The 16867-nt window shown below is 39.6% G+C and overlaps 1 protein-coding gene across 11 annotated transcripts in view; it reads right to left on the bottom strand.

Annotated features, from left to right (window-relative positions):
* Positions 1 to 1471: 1471 nt before the first annotated feature.
* Ptprk (protein tyrosine phosphatase receptor type K) overlaps positions 1472 to 16867 on the bottom strand; it is a 537197-nt gene continuing 521801 nt past the window's right edge. For all 11 annotated transcript variants that reach the window (XM_036168740.1, XM_036168743.1, XM_036168741.1 and 8 more), the window contains 9 exons: positions 14747 to 14901; positions 12321 to 12456; positions 11948 to 12097; positions 10942 to 11115; positions 8567 to 8698; positions 8306 to 8431; positions 5272 to 5435; positions 4388 to 4523; positions 1472 to 1713 (listed from right to left, as the gene is read on the bottom strand). In XM_036168740.1, the coding sequence (XP_036024633.1) occupies positions 1660 to 1713; positions 4388 to 4523; positions 5272 to 5435; positions 8306 to 8431; positions 8567 to 8698; positions 10942 to 11115; positions 11948 to 12097; positions 12321 to 12456; positions 14747 to 14901 (1227 nt within the window). In that variant the 3' untranslated portion in view covers positions 1472 to 1659. The remainder of the gene's footprint in view (positions 1714 to 4387; positions 4524 to 5271; positions 5436 to 8305; positions 8432 to 8566; positions 8699 to 10941; positions 11116 to 11947; positions 12098 to 12320; positions 12457 to 14746; positions 14902 to 16867) is intronic.

Consider the following 16867-nt stretch of genomic DNA (forward strand, 5'->3'; position numbering starts at 1 on the left):
TAACAAACTATAGCTTCCAGTAGAATTTTTGTGGCACACTCATATTAAATTATACACAGGCTATTTATTTGGGAATAAAGACATGGAAATTTAGAAGAGAAAATAATGTGCAATCAATAAATGTTGTAATTATAAAAGCTTTATTTCACTCTGACTTTAATTAAATCTTTATAAGCACCATATCATGGGCCGGCAGTCTAGAAAGAGGACACGGGAATGCTTCAGTCACTAACAAACTGCAAGGTGATGATGTGAAGTTACAGCTACGTGGGACATGTGAATGAGACCACACTTAGAAAAAGTCACTGGGGAAATCTCATAAAAGCAGGTAACAGGAATCGGGCATCAACCTGTTCACACTTTCTAGGGTGGGAATCCAAAGCTTGTGCTTGGAAGCATCAAAAAGAACATCGTGTTACCTTGACAGCTTACAGTGTGCTAAACCTTGTCCCTGAAAGCATCAGTGTTGCCATCCTGTGTTACTGAACACTGCCAGGCCACAGGCTGAGAAACCCGACTCCTTTCAAGTTTAAAAGTGCTTACAGGTGCTAGTCCACATCAGGCAGGCTACCCACAATGCCTTCTGCTGCGCGGATTTCTCTTGTGTAACCACCAAGCCATCATTTATCTAATAAAACTGGGGGGAAAAACTACATTTTCAGCAAAACATTTTAATTTGGTCCTCTATTCAAAGACAATCGCCAAGATGTTTTACATAAATTTAATTCACAAGCATGTACACAAGGGAGCCACTCCAAAGAACATCATTGCTTCCTGGTTTATGAATAAAAAGTTTATCCTCTACTTACACTAAATATACAAAAAATAATCTACAAAAATCATTAATCATTGATTTTTGCTAAAGAAAAACCTTTCTTCTGAAACAAAAATGATTGTGTGGTGGTAGTATTTTAGCCATCAAAAAAGTAATGTAAGTAACCAATAAATATAATGTGCTTCTTTCATATTGACATATTTACACTTGAGTCTTTGGCTTATGATATTTTCTAAAAAGAACTTTAAATGATCCAGCCATCATTGCACATTAAAAGAAAATAAGCCAGTTATATATATATATATATATATTTGTACATTTATATAGACCTCTGCTGCACTTTGAACATATAAAAATGAAATTAGTAAATTCATTTGAATTTGCACAGCTTTTGTTTTCTTCCCCACTTTAAGGTTCTGCAGCTTCTTCTTCTTCTTCTTCTTCTTCTTCTTCTTCTTCTTCTTCTTCTTCTTCTTCTTCTCCTTCTTCATCTTCTTCTTTTCCTTCTTCTTTTTTTAAGGAAGGGAAAATGCCACTTTCCAAAGTGCATGCAATGTGCGGTAGCCGCTCTACCTAAAGCAGGAGAGAAAAGGCTGTGTGGTCACTGTATAGATGCTGGTCATTTCTCATCAGAATCTGCTTCTTCTTAAAGATAATTTGGGTTGCACAAAATGTGGATGCTCTCATACCGTCATAGAAACTGATCAAGTCCTTTTTATTAAGATACACAACTTTATAAGAAAAATACGGTTGCCTCTCCAATGTAAAAGCCTCCCACCCCCCACATTAAAATCTCTCTGTGCAGGTGTCACAGGTCAACAGCTGCTGGCTCAACAGGCGACAATGGGTCTCTGCTCGGATGCTCTGCAAATGGCCTCACTTAACTATGAGGACTCCAGGTACTCCAAAGCCACGTCATAGCAGAAACGATACTGCTCCTGCAACGTGTCAGAAGAGAAGGGATGAAAGGTGTTAGCAAAAGGCTAATAGTGAATAATAGCATCTGCGTGAATTCTTGACATCCAATTTAGATTATTTAAGAGTCGCAAATTACTTATTCTGAACATAACAGGAACATCTGGGCATACATTTTTTATCCTCACATCTAATGATCCCTGATTAAGAAAAAGGAACAACAGTAAAAAGATGTTCTATCTTTGCCCTGCATTTTCTATAATTTAATATAATGCCCAGCATTTTTATGTGATTAAAATAGTTATACCTCATCATCAGAATGTTTCCCAGCTTACAAAAAATGTAAAGAACCAGGACACAAGCTGTCATTAGAAGCAACTGTTAAAAATCACCTTTGTTTACCTCAGTCGATTTTAGTGCAGGACTGAAATAATAATTATCTCAGAGTAAATAAAATGACCATGGTTCACAAGATGATTTTACGGTTAACAGTTTTATGGCACACAATTCTGAGTCTTTTTAGACTACATAGAAATCTACCACATGGATTGTTTGTTAGATTGCTTTGCTATTTTCCTGTTTTCTATTGCTGCTGGGGTGTGCCAGTGATTCCCTCCACATTCCAAATCATCTCTTCAGATAAAAGAAAGAAAGAAAGAGCAAGGGAACTTCCACCCTCTGGAAACTACCTTTTGTAATTTCATGTTTTACATTTTCCCACAGTTCATTTCTATCAGAGTGTCACATAATTTTTTTTTTTTTTAATTTAGGAAGTTACCAAAAACTTTGAGCTTATTTATGTCTAAATATTGATTTCTGCTACCTCTCCCGAAATAGTACAACTTTCTTGTTAACCTACCATTTGAGTTAAAACCATTATCAAGAACTTAAGAATGTCTAGAGACTATGTTTTAAATGGTAACTTACGGCATGTAAATCACTGAAAATTTCCTATTCAGTCCAAGCAAGCAAAATTCAGAGGACCTAAAACAAGTCTTATTTCTAAAGAGAATATCCAGAGTCTTTAGCAATAAGCATGGCAACACAAATTTCCAAGAGATGGGTATCAATTTTACTCTACCTACCAAGGTAAATATGCTTTACATTAGCTCCTACTGGGGGAAATGTACCCAAAGAACTTCAAAAAGTGCTTGCAACCAGCCAGTACCTCTCAATTTTGTTTAACTCTGAATTTCCCTAGCAAACTCGGCCCAAACCCATAGCAAACTTAATTAATCATTCATGTTTATTAAGCAGAGCATTCTGTCAGGATTTGTGGGGCATGACTATAAAGGAAAATTGTAACTCACTGGAACGTTCTAAGACAGCTGTTCAGCCACAGACTTAAAGAAAGGGTTGTATATCAAAGATAACTTTGGAGATAAAAGTTACTTCTGAGGACAACAGTAATCCTCATGGGACTTTAGATGCTTCAGGCAGAGTACATTTGACAGGTTACACATACCTGTGAAACTTGAGCCATAGCTACCTCCTGTCCATTTAGTATGTCAAAACTCTCTCAAACCCACACACCAGCACCCTGGAGAGGACAACATCGTCTTGGCCTCGGTGGACTCCCTTATGTGGACTTCAGAAAGGGAGAAGTGAGCTACCACTTGTCAAAGGGAAACAGTACAAACCCTTAGATGTTAGTCTCAGGAAGCAATGCACCTCCTGTGTGAACAGCCCAGAGCAGGAAGTGGTAAAAACAGACCAGGAGCTTACTGAATCGCTTCTTTTTCTTCTTCTTTTCTGTTATCTGATCATCTTGATAAAGTAGGGCAAGCAACAAGGATGCTCTGGGTTTTCTGGGTTTATTCTTCTGTGAGTGTCACAGCTGCTCTTCACCTGATCTCACTGTACTGACATGTAACCCTCAAGTAAAACATGTGACGGCGGCCACAGCTGTCTCTTTTACTTGGTGTACAGCTCCATGCCGGTGAAGCCTTACCCACATCAGTCCCTACTTTACAAGCTTTAGGAACTCAGGAGAACTCATGTCATATCGTGTGGACTGTACTTTAAAGTTGCTAAAAGCTGAAAACTACTAGCAAGGGCAAGATGATAATTTACAGTTGTATTAGACAGTGAAGGATTACAGATAAACACTGCAATAAACTTCAGTTACTTTTTCAAAAACACTGGGTGTCAGGTCTGCAGGTACAGGTTAGTGGTAGAATACCTTGCCTATCATGTTTGAGGTCTTGGTTCCATACCTAGTAACACACACACACACACACACACACACACACACACACACACACCAAAATAAGTCAGATCAAATGAAGTAAATGAATAAAATAGGTGTCCAAGATGCTGAGGTGATCCATGAGCATAAATACTCTACTAGTTAACTCAATATGCTTTAAACAAGCAAAAAAGACTATATTTTAGTTGGATTTATTCTTACAGAACTGTTTCCAAAAATTTGCTAGAGCACAAATTTACTGACTGAAACGAGAACAAACCCTACACATTTCTCAAATTAAATGAGCATTTCTTCATTCAGCAGCTCACGTGATAAGCAATGCATTTATATTGGTGGAGGCAGAGTCTCTATGGTCTACCTATTAGGCACAAATTCCAGCAAGGCTCATTTGTACATCTGACTGAGTTCCCGTGTGTATGTGAAGCCAAGCCAGGAAGTAGGCATGTGACTAAGTGTCACTGAGACCCTCCTAGGATTGTGTGACTCACCGGGGCTTCCACCATGTTTGGCTTGCTATTCCTGAGGGTCTTCACTGCATGGAAAACGTCCACCACATTTTGCCGCTTTACCATCTCAACAACAATGCCTATGGCACAGAACATGCCACTGCGACCACCACCATTCCTAAGAACACAGAGACAGAGTGAGCACCTTGCAGGGGACTCAAACATCACCTCATCACATTCATCTGGAAGTGGCAATTTATCTTTAAAACCTTTTCCATGTCTTTGGATTCTGCTTTATATTTGTGTATGCACATGGGAAGGGCAGAGAGGAAAGGACCAGAGGATAAAGTTAGCTCGGGAGCTTGGAAGCAGGAAAACGTGACAGGCATAAATTGCTGCAATGTAGAGATGTGGAGATCCTAATATATTTGCAACTGTATGAATCAAAGAGGTGGTCCACATAGGTGCTCGAAAGAGTTAAATCATTTAACAATTGCATAATTTTTATAATTTTATTGTGTGCACGTATGTCTGTGTACCTCATGCATGCCATGCCTATGGAGATCAGAAGAGGGCATCAGATTTCCTGGAACTAGAGTCAGAGAGGGTTGGGAGCCACCAGGTGGGTACTGAGAATCAAACGCAGGTCCTCTAGAAATGTAGCCAGTGCTCTTAACTCCTGAGCCATCTCTATAACCCCAACAAGTATATAATATTTAATAGTTAGAAAACAAAACAAAAAACCCCTTAAAACTACTAGTAAATTATTCATGCATGGGACTAGAGTTCTATTTTGGAATAAGATCTATGGCAGGTCTGTCAAGATTTGAGCAGCTTCTTCTCAATATAAGTAAAGCAAAGGCTAATGAGGAAAAGAGCTTTGAGGTTCCATGCAGGGCCAGGGCATGCTGCTTTGCCCTACTCACAAACAGTGGATGATTGTCCGGCCTTCCCCTTCCTCACATTCCTCCTGCCATTTTTCCACCTGCAGTATCAGTTTCAGAAACGAGCGTTTGGAGCCAGGCACTTCCCGATGAGAAGCCCATCCAAGGTACTGGAACTGCTGTACCATCAGATAGCCCTCCTGTGGCTGGAGAGAAAAGCAGGATTTTATGGGCATCAGGATGAGAATACAAGGGACATTAATACAGGATGGAGTCTAGCTGATGACAATTCAGATGCCTTTACAGAAATATTCCAAGTTGTAAGAGCAAGAACATAGGGCATGTCCTTTTTATCTGCATGTGATGGTTTATATTGATTGTCAATTTCATGAGTTCTAGCATCACCTTGGAGACAAATATCTAGGCATGCTTGTGAAGAATTATCTATACTAGGAGAACTGAAGTGGGAAAATCCACCCTCAATTTGGGCAGCAGCATTCCTCAGGGTGGGGTCCTAGAGTGTATAACAAGAAAGAAAGCAAGCTGAACCCAGGTAGCCAACTCTGCCTACTTCCAGACTGTGGATGCCATGTGACCAGTGGCATTATGCTCTTGATGCCATGACCCTTTCGGTGACCAACAGTATCTCTCAAACTATCAGCTGAAATAAATGTATCTCACCCAATTTGCTTCTTGTTAGGTATTCTGTCACAGAATAAAGGAAAATAAATACGATGCTGCCTCTTCATCACACCCCTAACCTCACACTCACGTCCTACTGTCCAACTTTCCAAAGTCTTTAAAATTCATTGTCTCTTTATGGCCACAACCTACACAAGTTGTGACAGCTCCTTCCTGGTGATGTCCTTCAATGGGCGTCTACCTCCCTTCCATCCACTCTTACTATAGGCATTATGATTTTGCTGAAGTTTAAAAACGATATTGTCGCTCTTTGATCTAATGGCTTCCTAATGTTTTTCCGCACACCTGCTGTGACCTCAAACTCCTTTTATGATCTGGTTGGCCTCGCCTTCAAACCTCTTTTCCCTGTAATGGAGCTGTGAGGTTGGAGATACTCATCTACCTGTAGATTATTGGCCACTTTACTTCTTGCCATGGGGACTTTGAAGAGGATGTCCCTGTTTGTTTTGAAAACTTCTTACTATAGTGTTCATCTCACTATCAAGCAGAATAGCTAATTTGATCCAGGTTTGCCTGGGGACTTTCCTGTGATGACATAGAACCAAAGAATCCTGGGGAAACTCTGTCTCTGGCTATCTCATCCTCAAATAATGCCTACTAATTCCTCAAATGTTTGCTTAAATACCCCTATCTTCAGAGAAGGTTTCTCTGGTCACTTAGCTGTGTCTGATTGTCCAGTTAAACACTTTATATCCTGTACTTCTCCTCAGACACATGTACATCATGTCAGTGAGTAGATATTTGCATGATTAGTCATGTGATTGATGCTAGCCTCCTCAGATAATGTATAGATTCCTTAAAAGACAAGGAACACTCTACTTCTACCCTAAACTATGTACTTTCAAAACAGCAATGCTGTTGGAAGAAAGAGAAACCTAGAATCCCAAGTAGGAAATATGGAAAAGACTATGTGGTATATTGAGTTGTATACAGGGTATCTTAAGTTTCACACGGAGGGGCTCATGCACCTCTTGGTAGGGCAAAGACCCTACTACTCTCATTTCCCAGTTGCATAATAAACTCACAATGAAGTGAGCAGTATGAAATAATGATACCGAGAATAAAAATATCAGGTATGAATCAGCACCAGAACATAGTCATGCAGGGAGACAACCAAACCAATATACTGAAAAACAATGAAACACAGATTTCAAATCTTGTTCTAGAATACTTTCCATGGAGAGAGCTCAACTCACAGATGAGTTTGTTTCTGTAGTTGAGCAGCTACAGTTGCTTAGTTAAAATATTACTAGAGAGATACTGAAGCAGATGTGTAGGCATAATGAGATTGCATTTAAATTAAAGTCTAAGATACACATGAATATTATGACATGACTGAATTCATTCCTTTTTTTCCTCCACTGAAATGAGTGATAGAATTGGTTAAGAGTTTATCCCCTGTTCCTAGTTATATATATATAGGCTAATTAACAAGACACACATATAGTCATTTTGATATAAAAAACAAGACAGTCCTGATCACATGCTTACAATCATAAACTTAAACCAAATGGATGACTTTAAAAACACGCAACCTCCTCTTTTCAAAGTGCTGTGTCATGGGGGTTACTATTTTAAAATTCTGCTACCTTGTTAAAAGCTAAATGGTTTTTATTAGTTTTTTTTTTGTTGGCTGTTTTTTAAGAAAAGGCCTTCAGAGGTTGCTGTTGTACAAAACACATATGACTTCTCAGGGAAAGAAAACCCCCTGTGGGACACAAGTGCCACTCAGCTGCTGGCAAAAGGCACAGCAGTGGCAACACTGATTCCTCCTTCACAGCTGGGCAGAACCAGATGTTGCAGTGTTCAGCGCAGCAGAAGTCAGAACAAGGAGGTAAAGGGCGGGAAAAGACTCAGCAGTAGCTGTGGCTGACTTCTCCCTCAGGCTTGGCTTTCCCATTGCACACAGGTCCTGAAATAGTGACATGGAAGTCTCCTGTGATGGTTAGCCTGTTGTACCCTCTGTTGTTGTCATGGTTATTCTTCCTTTTCACCGGTATGCTTTTTTTCTCTAGGCTGGATGTCAGTATTAAGAAGGTGTGCCATCATCCTTTACAGAAGTCCGTATGTGCTCTGAGGCCAGGCCCAGACTATGAAAACTGATTGAGAGACTACATCTGGATCTGGCTTTCCAGATGGAACATGCTACTGTACTCATCAACTGGAGAACCTAGCTTCCAGCACTTCAAATTTCCTGTCTCTGGAATACCTTTGTCCTGGAACTAAGACATAAGGTGATCGGTGGCTCTGGGCTAGATCATGTAGTGTTTGTTAATTCTTCTCCCCCTGCTGTCTGGATAGAATTAGGTTCCATCAGGATCACTATCTACTTGCTCTGAATCAGGTCAGGGAGAAGGACCCAAGAAAGACTTACTCTAGTTAGGTTGCATATCCTAAAAATCCGATTGATCACATCACAGTCCATTGAACAAGACATACACTCCACTTGGATAGGGCCATATCGCAGCATCCCTTCTTCTGGCCAGTACTGAGGACAGCCCTAGATGATTAATGTTTGAAAAAGAAAGAAGAGAGGGTTGGTTTTGTTTTAAAGTCCTCTAAAGTCAAAAATGGCATTTGTTACTATTCTGCTAGGATGTACCCGGAAGCACAGAATCAACCCATGTCCACCCACCTGGGACAAGTCCACTTCATTTAACATCACAATGGAGGTGCAGCCATAATCATACACTAATCTCCAGAAATCCTTCACAGTGTTTGGCAGCGGGTATTGTGTGACAATGAAGGCTGCTGGTTGCCTGTAGCTCTGTGGAGAGACAGCATAGTTGAGAAATAGAAGAACATAAAATGCAAAGGAGGCAGACATGATTATATTTCCACTGTACACACTTATGAAATCCTCAAATAATAAATAAAACGCACAGTCAGTTGTACAAACAGATTCAATGGACTCCATTGCAGGACCAAGTAGGTGGCAGTAACTTTCAATAGAAATGGAGCCATGGGGCTGGAGAGATGGCTCAGAGGTTAAGTGCACTGACTGCTCATCCAGAGGTCCTGAGTTCAATTCCCCCGCAACCACATGGTGGCTCACAATCATTACTAACAAGATCTGGTGCTCTCTTCTGGCCTGCAGCCATACGTACTGTACACATAATAAATAGATAAATCTTTACAAAAAGAAAAAGAAGAAGAAGAAGAAGAAGAAGAAGAAGAAGAAGAAGAAGAAGAAGAAGAAGAAGAAGAAGAAGAAATGGAGCCACAGTGAACCTAAGCCTAAGTGGCCTAAGCCACGGGAACACTGGGATGTACTGGAACCAGGAATGAGTAAATTACACAGAGTTTGGTGCCACTAAAGCACTGGAGTCCTGGTTTTATTCCATGGAGGAATGTTAATACAGGACAAACACAGAGGAAGAGATGGGTGATCTTCCTGAGGTACAGACCCTTCATGAAGTATCTGTTGGGTAGGTTCAATTTCCCAAAGGTAAGGAGTCTCTGAAAGGCTCAAAGCAAATAAGCAAAACATCTCTGCTTTGTCCATACACATATAATTTCTCCATGTGTGTAAATTAGGCTGTAAGGTTCTTCTCCAATAAGAAAAAAAAATCACAAAATCTTATTGTTATCATGCTGTGCAGAGATCATTTACATGTCCTTTATCAGACAATCCACTTTCTGTGGCTGTAAAAGCCATGTTTATCTGGTCTGGGCAATTTGTCAGTCATAATCTATACTAAAACACAATTTGGGGGGGGAGGGTTGAGACAGGGCTTCTCCATGTAGTTTTGGTGACTGTCCTGGATCTCTCTCTGTAGACCAGGCTGGCCTTGAACTCAGAGATCTGCCTGCCTCTGCCTCCCAAATGCTGGGATTAAAGGCATATGCCACCACTGCCTGGCACATTTTTTTTTTTAATGCAATGATTTAAAGCTATACTATTAAGACTCTGGGCACATCAAGGATAACTTTTAATGAGAGCTTGCTCTTGAATTATTCTGCTCTGTAGCACAAAAATTTAAAAAGAAAGCAATGAAAATGTACAAGGTAGTCTTTGAGGGAGACTGTAGGACTTTCTCCATTCTCTGTTCCATGTTTGCCTACACATTCACGGAAATTAACTTTAGGAAACCCAACAGGTAGTTATCTTAGCACTGCAGGGGTGGAGGCTGGAAGATCAGGAGTTCCAGGCCATCCTCCATTATACAGAATGACAGAACATTAGAGGTCAGCTTGGTTTATGTGAGACCCTGTCTTAAAGAAGTAGGGTTAGCAACTTAGAAAACCTTGTAATTGTCAGAGAGGGAAAAGATCCCTATATTTTCCTTGCTATAGTGTCATAGGTAAATAGAAAAAGAAATAAAGGTGATAAATTGTCTTAAGGATGCTGAAGCTTGTCAGCTTCCTTACTTCTTCCCAAGATAACAAAACAAGATGGCTGATGACATAATTTCCAGTCCTCTTCCCTCTTCTGTTCATGGGCAGCTGACACACAGAGTATGTGTGGGGGCACCTGGCAGTGATGAGCGATGGGACAGGTCAAAAGAGTTCTTTCCTGAAGACGGATTCTGTTCATGTCTTTCCTAGTTATTTCTAAATAGTCCCAGCTAGCTAATACTAAAGAAAACTAGTTACCTTTAAATGACTGGAACACTGAGCATCATAGGGAAATATTTTCAAATTAAATAATTAAACCCTACACTTTAGTAGGACATAGCATTCTTTGATTTTAAAATGTATTCCTACTATTCAAAACTGGTGAGCTATGCATCTTTTGTCTCAAAATAAGATGAAAAATATAACTTGTGAGACTTTTCTATAGGATAATACAACTATCAAACTTCAATAAACCTATAAAAATTAGAGTTGTTAAGAATCTCTGGAGGTGCAACCTAAAATCCTTTTCAGTACAATTTGTAATTCACTGACAGTTTCCAGTTTTCCATTCTAGTCCATTTTGTAATTCCAAGAAAAGAAAAGTAGCCAGTGTTCTGTTGAGTTATGTAGCTTTTCAGGGCATTTTACACTAACAAAGAGTCAGTCTCTTACATCCATAAGAGCAGCATTGATGTAGTTACTGCTCTCCCCATCAATTGTAATTAAAAAAGGCAGACATCTGTCAGGTGGGAGCATGTCCATGAAACGGTTCTTGTCATGGTTCCTTGGCAGGCATGCTATACTACAGTCTTCAGCTTGGAGTCGAGGGGTGACCGAATTCAGAGTCTAAACAGAAAAGAGAGCCCAGGTTAAAAGACAGCGACCCATTGAATAGCAAGATCCGTCAAGAATTTGGGAAGCCAAGTGGAAGGTGAAGGGTTTGTGGAAGGCAATGGTAGTTGCCTCTGTGACAGGCCAATAGGCTTTTTGAGTTAAGCTAATGAAGCCTGTGAAATGAGGCAGACACAGACACATTTTATTCACATGTCTCTTCTCAATAGGAAAGAACAGACAAACAACACAGTGCTCCACAAAACACACTGCCCAGTCAAAGAAAATACAAGGGTGATATACAACACTAATGATGACTTTCAAATGGGAAGCTACCATTGGCCATGCCATTTTGTCACGCTAGAACACTACACCCAGAATCTAAGCAGCAGTTTCCAGAGCCATGTGTGAACTCATTTTTTTCCATATTGAAGGATGTATAAAGGCAGTGAAGACACTGGAGCTAAGACAAGGTTTAGTACAAATCCCAGCTATTATTATTAATATGCTGATCTCACATTGAGCATGCAATTGAAGGCCAAAATAGTAAGGCTCTATGGTGGAAAAAAAGTTATAAACATAAAAATCATAACCAGATTTGACCACTCTAATATCTTTTTCTCATATTCTTTCCAGAGTATGAACTCATTTGCCCTTCAGGATATAGCATATATCAGTGCATTAATAAAAAATGAATCCATAATTTACACAATGAAAGACACAAATGTCATAGTTGCAGAAGGGTCAAAGGTTATCCATTTGACTTGAAAGACCTTTTCTAAAAGAGTGATTAGTGCCCAGGACAAATTGGAAAAGTTTTAATAGAAACCTTAGCAACAGTCAATACCTGAAATTCATCTTTGAGATGGGAGGAGTTCGTTTGAGAGTCTATTCTAATCATATCGAAATATGCAGCTTTAAATTCACAGACAGGGATGGCAGTCTCTCCACATAAGCAAGCTTCTAAAATGGCATCATGAATAAAAATGTACTGCTCCTATCAAAAGAAAGAAAGCAGACAATTTCATACGAGTTTAGTAATGTTTAGTTTAGCGGAGCTAGAGAATATACCAGAAAGGGACTGTTAATTAAGATACCAGTTCCTCTATATGATTTGATGAGTTGATATTGATCATCTATTTAAAAAAAAATATGGTAAACTGCATTTGGTAAAAGGTGAAAACCAAAGGAAAAAATTGATTAAGGGCAGGACAATCTACCTCTGTCTGAACCATGTTGATGCGGCGTGATCGTAAGGCTTTGACACAGTTGTAGATGTCCACCACACCTTCTCTTTCAGCCATGTCCAACATGATGTCAATCACAATGTAGCAGCCTGTGCGTCCAGCACCAGCACTAAGAAATTGAAAGAAGTATGAGAAGTATGTTTCTCTTTGCAAGATTCAATCTCTATTCAACTTTGAAGCTACATGAAGTCAAACTGACTTAACAAAATGCAAACATATAATTTTATGTGCCACACAAAAACATACTAATGCACTAAGAACTGTGTATGGAGTGTCTGATTTGGTGTGGTGTACTTAGATTGGAGCAAGAGTTCCAAATTATTTGAACACTGAACATAATGTCTACATGTTGTTAAAGTTCCACACCTCTATCACATCGCCTTCATTTCATGTGAATTTAAATGTTATACTTTTCTATTATTTTATAATTTCACACTCATGGGACCGAAACCATATTGGAATCAAGCTATGGAATTTAACTCCACATTGAATTTCCTTTATGCTCCTGTAGTCTGCTGTCCAACAGCAGGAGGACTTGCTGTCTCAGCAAGACTCATGTGAACACCAAGGCCACTGATCCCAAAGGCTTCAGATGGGAGCTGAGAAGAGACATAGTTCACAGGAAATGCCAAAGGAGATGGTTGAAGAAGAGAGTGATACTATCAGAGAGGAAGAACCCCAAAGGGGAAGACTATTTAATGCATCAGAAGGGAAGCTAAAATTACCCTGTGAAATAGAGAGTGTGATCTCTCTCAGGTCCCAGTGACAGCTACCCTTTAAAAATTTATTCTACAGACATACTTTAGTATTTTCACTGGATGAACGTTTTGCCTGCATGCGTGTATGTTTATCATGTGTGTGCCTGGTGCCTGTGGACATCAGAAGAGGCCACTGGACTCCTGGGGCTGGAGATACACACCATTGTGAGCTGCCAGGTGGGTTCTGAGAATTGAACCTGAGTCCTCGGCAGGAGCATCTAGAGTCCTCGGCAAGAGCACCCAGTATTCATAACCACTGAGCCAACTCTCGAGCCTGACAGCCACTCTTTTATGTTTCATTTATAAAGCAGAATCATAATATGCCTTGATTATTTCACCCTCTGGAAAGTTTAGAGATAATCAAATAGACAACGCAACTGAGGAGCAGTGAAGGGCCGTGCAGAAAGAGGTACGGGATTCACTATCCAGCCAGCTTCTTCTTTTCTAGACACACAGAGATATCAGTATGTGAAGGGAAATAGCACTTCCGTTTCGGGGGACCAAGGGGATCCAGAGCCCTTTGGAAGCAAGCAACTCAAGAGAACACAAAACCCCATGGTGAGTCAAGAAGTCACTGAATTTGAAACCTACTTATCTCATTTTCTAAACATTTAGCTGGGCTAATCGTATTATTCCTTTGTTAGTCAAGTATGGTCATCTCGCTTACACTTGCTATTCTTTTATGTGTTAGCCAAAGATACGTCAGGGATCACTATTTCCCCCAAACCTTCTCAATCACTGTTTCCAGTATCTGTGACAGGAAAGTAATTGAAGAGAGTACATCAGATTTCTGGAGGATTGAAAGGACAGTTTTTTTTTTCCCTTCAGGATATGTCCCATGTCTAATCCTTATGAGATGTGTTCCTTACCTTAGTTTTTTTTTCTTTTTCAAGGTCATTGAAATTCTGAATTGGTTGGATTTTACAGAAAGAAAAAAAAAAGATGCTGAAGTTCAATGTATGAAGTCGTTTGGAAGGAATATTATTTGAGAATAGTGTTCAGCCTTCAGAACAGCTCTTTAGAATCTCTACTTATTTTTCTGACCCAATTTCAAAATGAGCCATGCAGTTTGCTTTTAGTGTCTCAAATTGCTTTCTTTTCCCCCTCAAAGAAGTTTTTAATCAGAAGAAATCTGGATTCAATATTCACGTTTTTGCCATATATCCTCTGAATCTCAGCAATGCGATTTTTAAGGTCCTCTGATGCATAGTGTTTTGAAAAAGAAAAAGTTACACACCTGTTTTATAGCCCCAATTCTTGCAATTTAGGCCATTTAGTAATCTCAAATTCAGCTTTAAAAGCTAGGATTCTAGTGGGAATTAAGTGGACTGAGAAAAAAATATCTCTATTTTTAACTTACCATTCTACACATTATGGGATTTTCAAACATGAAAAAACCGGCCAACACAGATGTTGCCACTAAGAGGCGCTTTACACACTTGTACTTGAGAGTAACACTATACACCAGGATGACCGTGTGCACTCTGCAAGCTCCTAGCTTGTGTCCTACACAAGGCCAATTTTTATTTCTGCTTCACAGTATGTGTAGTCCAGGCAAACAGGAGCCTCGTAAGCGACATTTAGCTGTCATACTGACAAGTCCAGTCTGGATGCTCATTGGAAGCAGGGAGCGTCACTCACCTGCAGTGTACGACAATGGGTCCAGCACTAGGAGGGTTCGACAGCTTGACTCTCCTGATAAAGGAGAGAAGCCCTGTGGCGTGGTACGGAACACCATGGTCAGGCCAGCCAGTGAAGTGGAACTGTTTCACTTCGCGGATTTCGTTATAGCCCCTCTGTGCCAAGAGAGAAAATAGTAGAAAAGAGTACTTTAGGAAGCGTCCATAGAGACTCATTAAATACATTTATGGGCACTAAATTTGAGTGACCATGAAAACAATATTTAGTAAAGTTTTTTTTTTTCTTCTTCCCTTCCTTCCTTTTTTTTTTAAGGATACTGGTCTAACATGGTCTAACATGGCATGGCTTGGGAACTGAATCTTTATCGCCAGAGAACTGCCTGCAAAGACACTTCGTTTTGTTCACTTTTTCTAGGTTAATTTTTATTTGCCTTGACAGCTTGCCTCTTACTGGGAGTGACACCACATGAAATTATTGGGGGGACAAGGGAGAAATGGAAAAGCCCTCCTGACCTAGCGCACCGAGTTCTCAAGTGGCGATTTCAATACCTTGCTTATCCATGTTGAAAATGGTTTTGAAGCATAGTACGTTGGGATTTTCCAGGACAGTGCCACACTAGATTGGTTTGTGAAAATACACAGGCAGCTAAACCTTTCTCTGGGTAAATGATTTTTCTCAGCTCTGTGAAATAATTTGGCTCACCAAGTATTATCTATAGTAACAACACAATAAAAGAAGTGAAGCATTCTCTGTTATTTTTCTCTCCTTTTAGGTTAATCGAAGAAAACCTCATAAAGGTTGCTACAAAACCCTCTCGTGTTTCATAAGAGAAACCTGAGGTTGGAGGAAGCATCGAAACTGTAAATATGATACTGAAAAATTTATTTTTAAGGATCTGGATTCCTACACAAAAAAATCTATATCAATCTAACTTTACTGTGAGCTACCAGTGAAGATATTAATCTTACTTGTTCAATCAGAAATAGCAAAAATTTATGAACTAAATAAATCAATTTGAGAATGCCAGTTTATCTTCATAGTCTGTCTTACAGAAACCAGTGTGATCAAAACCTCGGGAGCTATGGATTTGTGCCTTATAATTCTTTTCAACATTAATTCCTAGCACACGATGCCACACGAAGAAGGAATCTACAAAACAAAAACAAAAAACCTCAACAGTCCCATGACAAAAGTCATCCTGAAATCACAAAAACGGGAAAATCACCTTCTTTTTATGCTCCTTTTCCCACCTTCTATATTAAACTACCTTGACAGAGTGGTTGCACGGGCTGCGTGCACTCTCTTCTCCTGTGACATGGCAAAAGACTGCCTTGTAAAGACTAATTTTCCCTATCTGACAGTAAACATCCCATCGGGAAGCTTTTATTTAAAATTTCCTTTGTAGCTGGGATGTAGCTCAGTGGAAGAGTACTCGCTTAGCACGCACAAGGCATGGGTTCAATCCCAAGCACTGTACAATAAACAAACAAACAAATAAATAAATGGAGTTTCTGACTAATGACCAAGCATGTGCTCTGCTTCCAAAACCTGCTTTAAATTATACATAACAGAAAGACAAAAGTTCCAAGACTCTAGTGGCATTCTGTTTCAAACTGGGTTAAATCTGTGTGATGACAGTGACCTCACACATTCCACAGTCTAGGACACAGCTGTCTGACCATTCCCATCTTATTTTATGACAACTGATATTAATTAATCAAATATATTTTGTTGATTTTTTGAAGATTTATTATGTATACAGGCATATCTGGTGCCCTGCAGGCCAGAAAAGGATACCAGATCTCATTACAGTGGTTGTGAGCCACCATGTGGGTGCCGGGAATTGAACTCAGGACCTCTGGAAGAGCAAGCAGTGCTCTTAACCACTGAGCCATCTCTCCATCCCCTATTTTGTTGATTTTTAATGGTCTTCTCTGACTGGAAAAGGACTGACAAGCACATTAATTATTTAAAAGGATGAAAGAAAAAAATCTCAACTACAAACCCATAGTTGCATTTCAGTGGTAAATTTAACAATTATTCTTTTTCTTTTCTTGTACCATCTGTTCACCCTTATCTTCCAGCCAGTTTCTGAGAAACAAAATTTGCTGGACAATTGGT

This window comes from Onychomys torridus, chromosome 19 (genome assembly GCF_903995425.1).
Source record: "Onychomys torridus chromosome 19, mOncTor1.1, whole genome shotgun sequence".
NCBI lineage: Eukaryota > Metazoa > Chordata > Mammalia > Rodentia > Cricetidae > Onychomys > Onychomys torridus.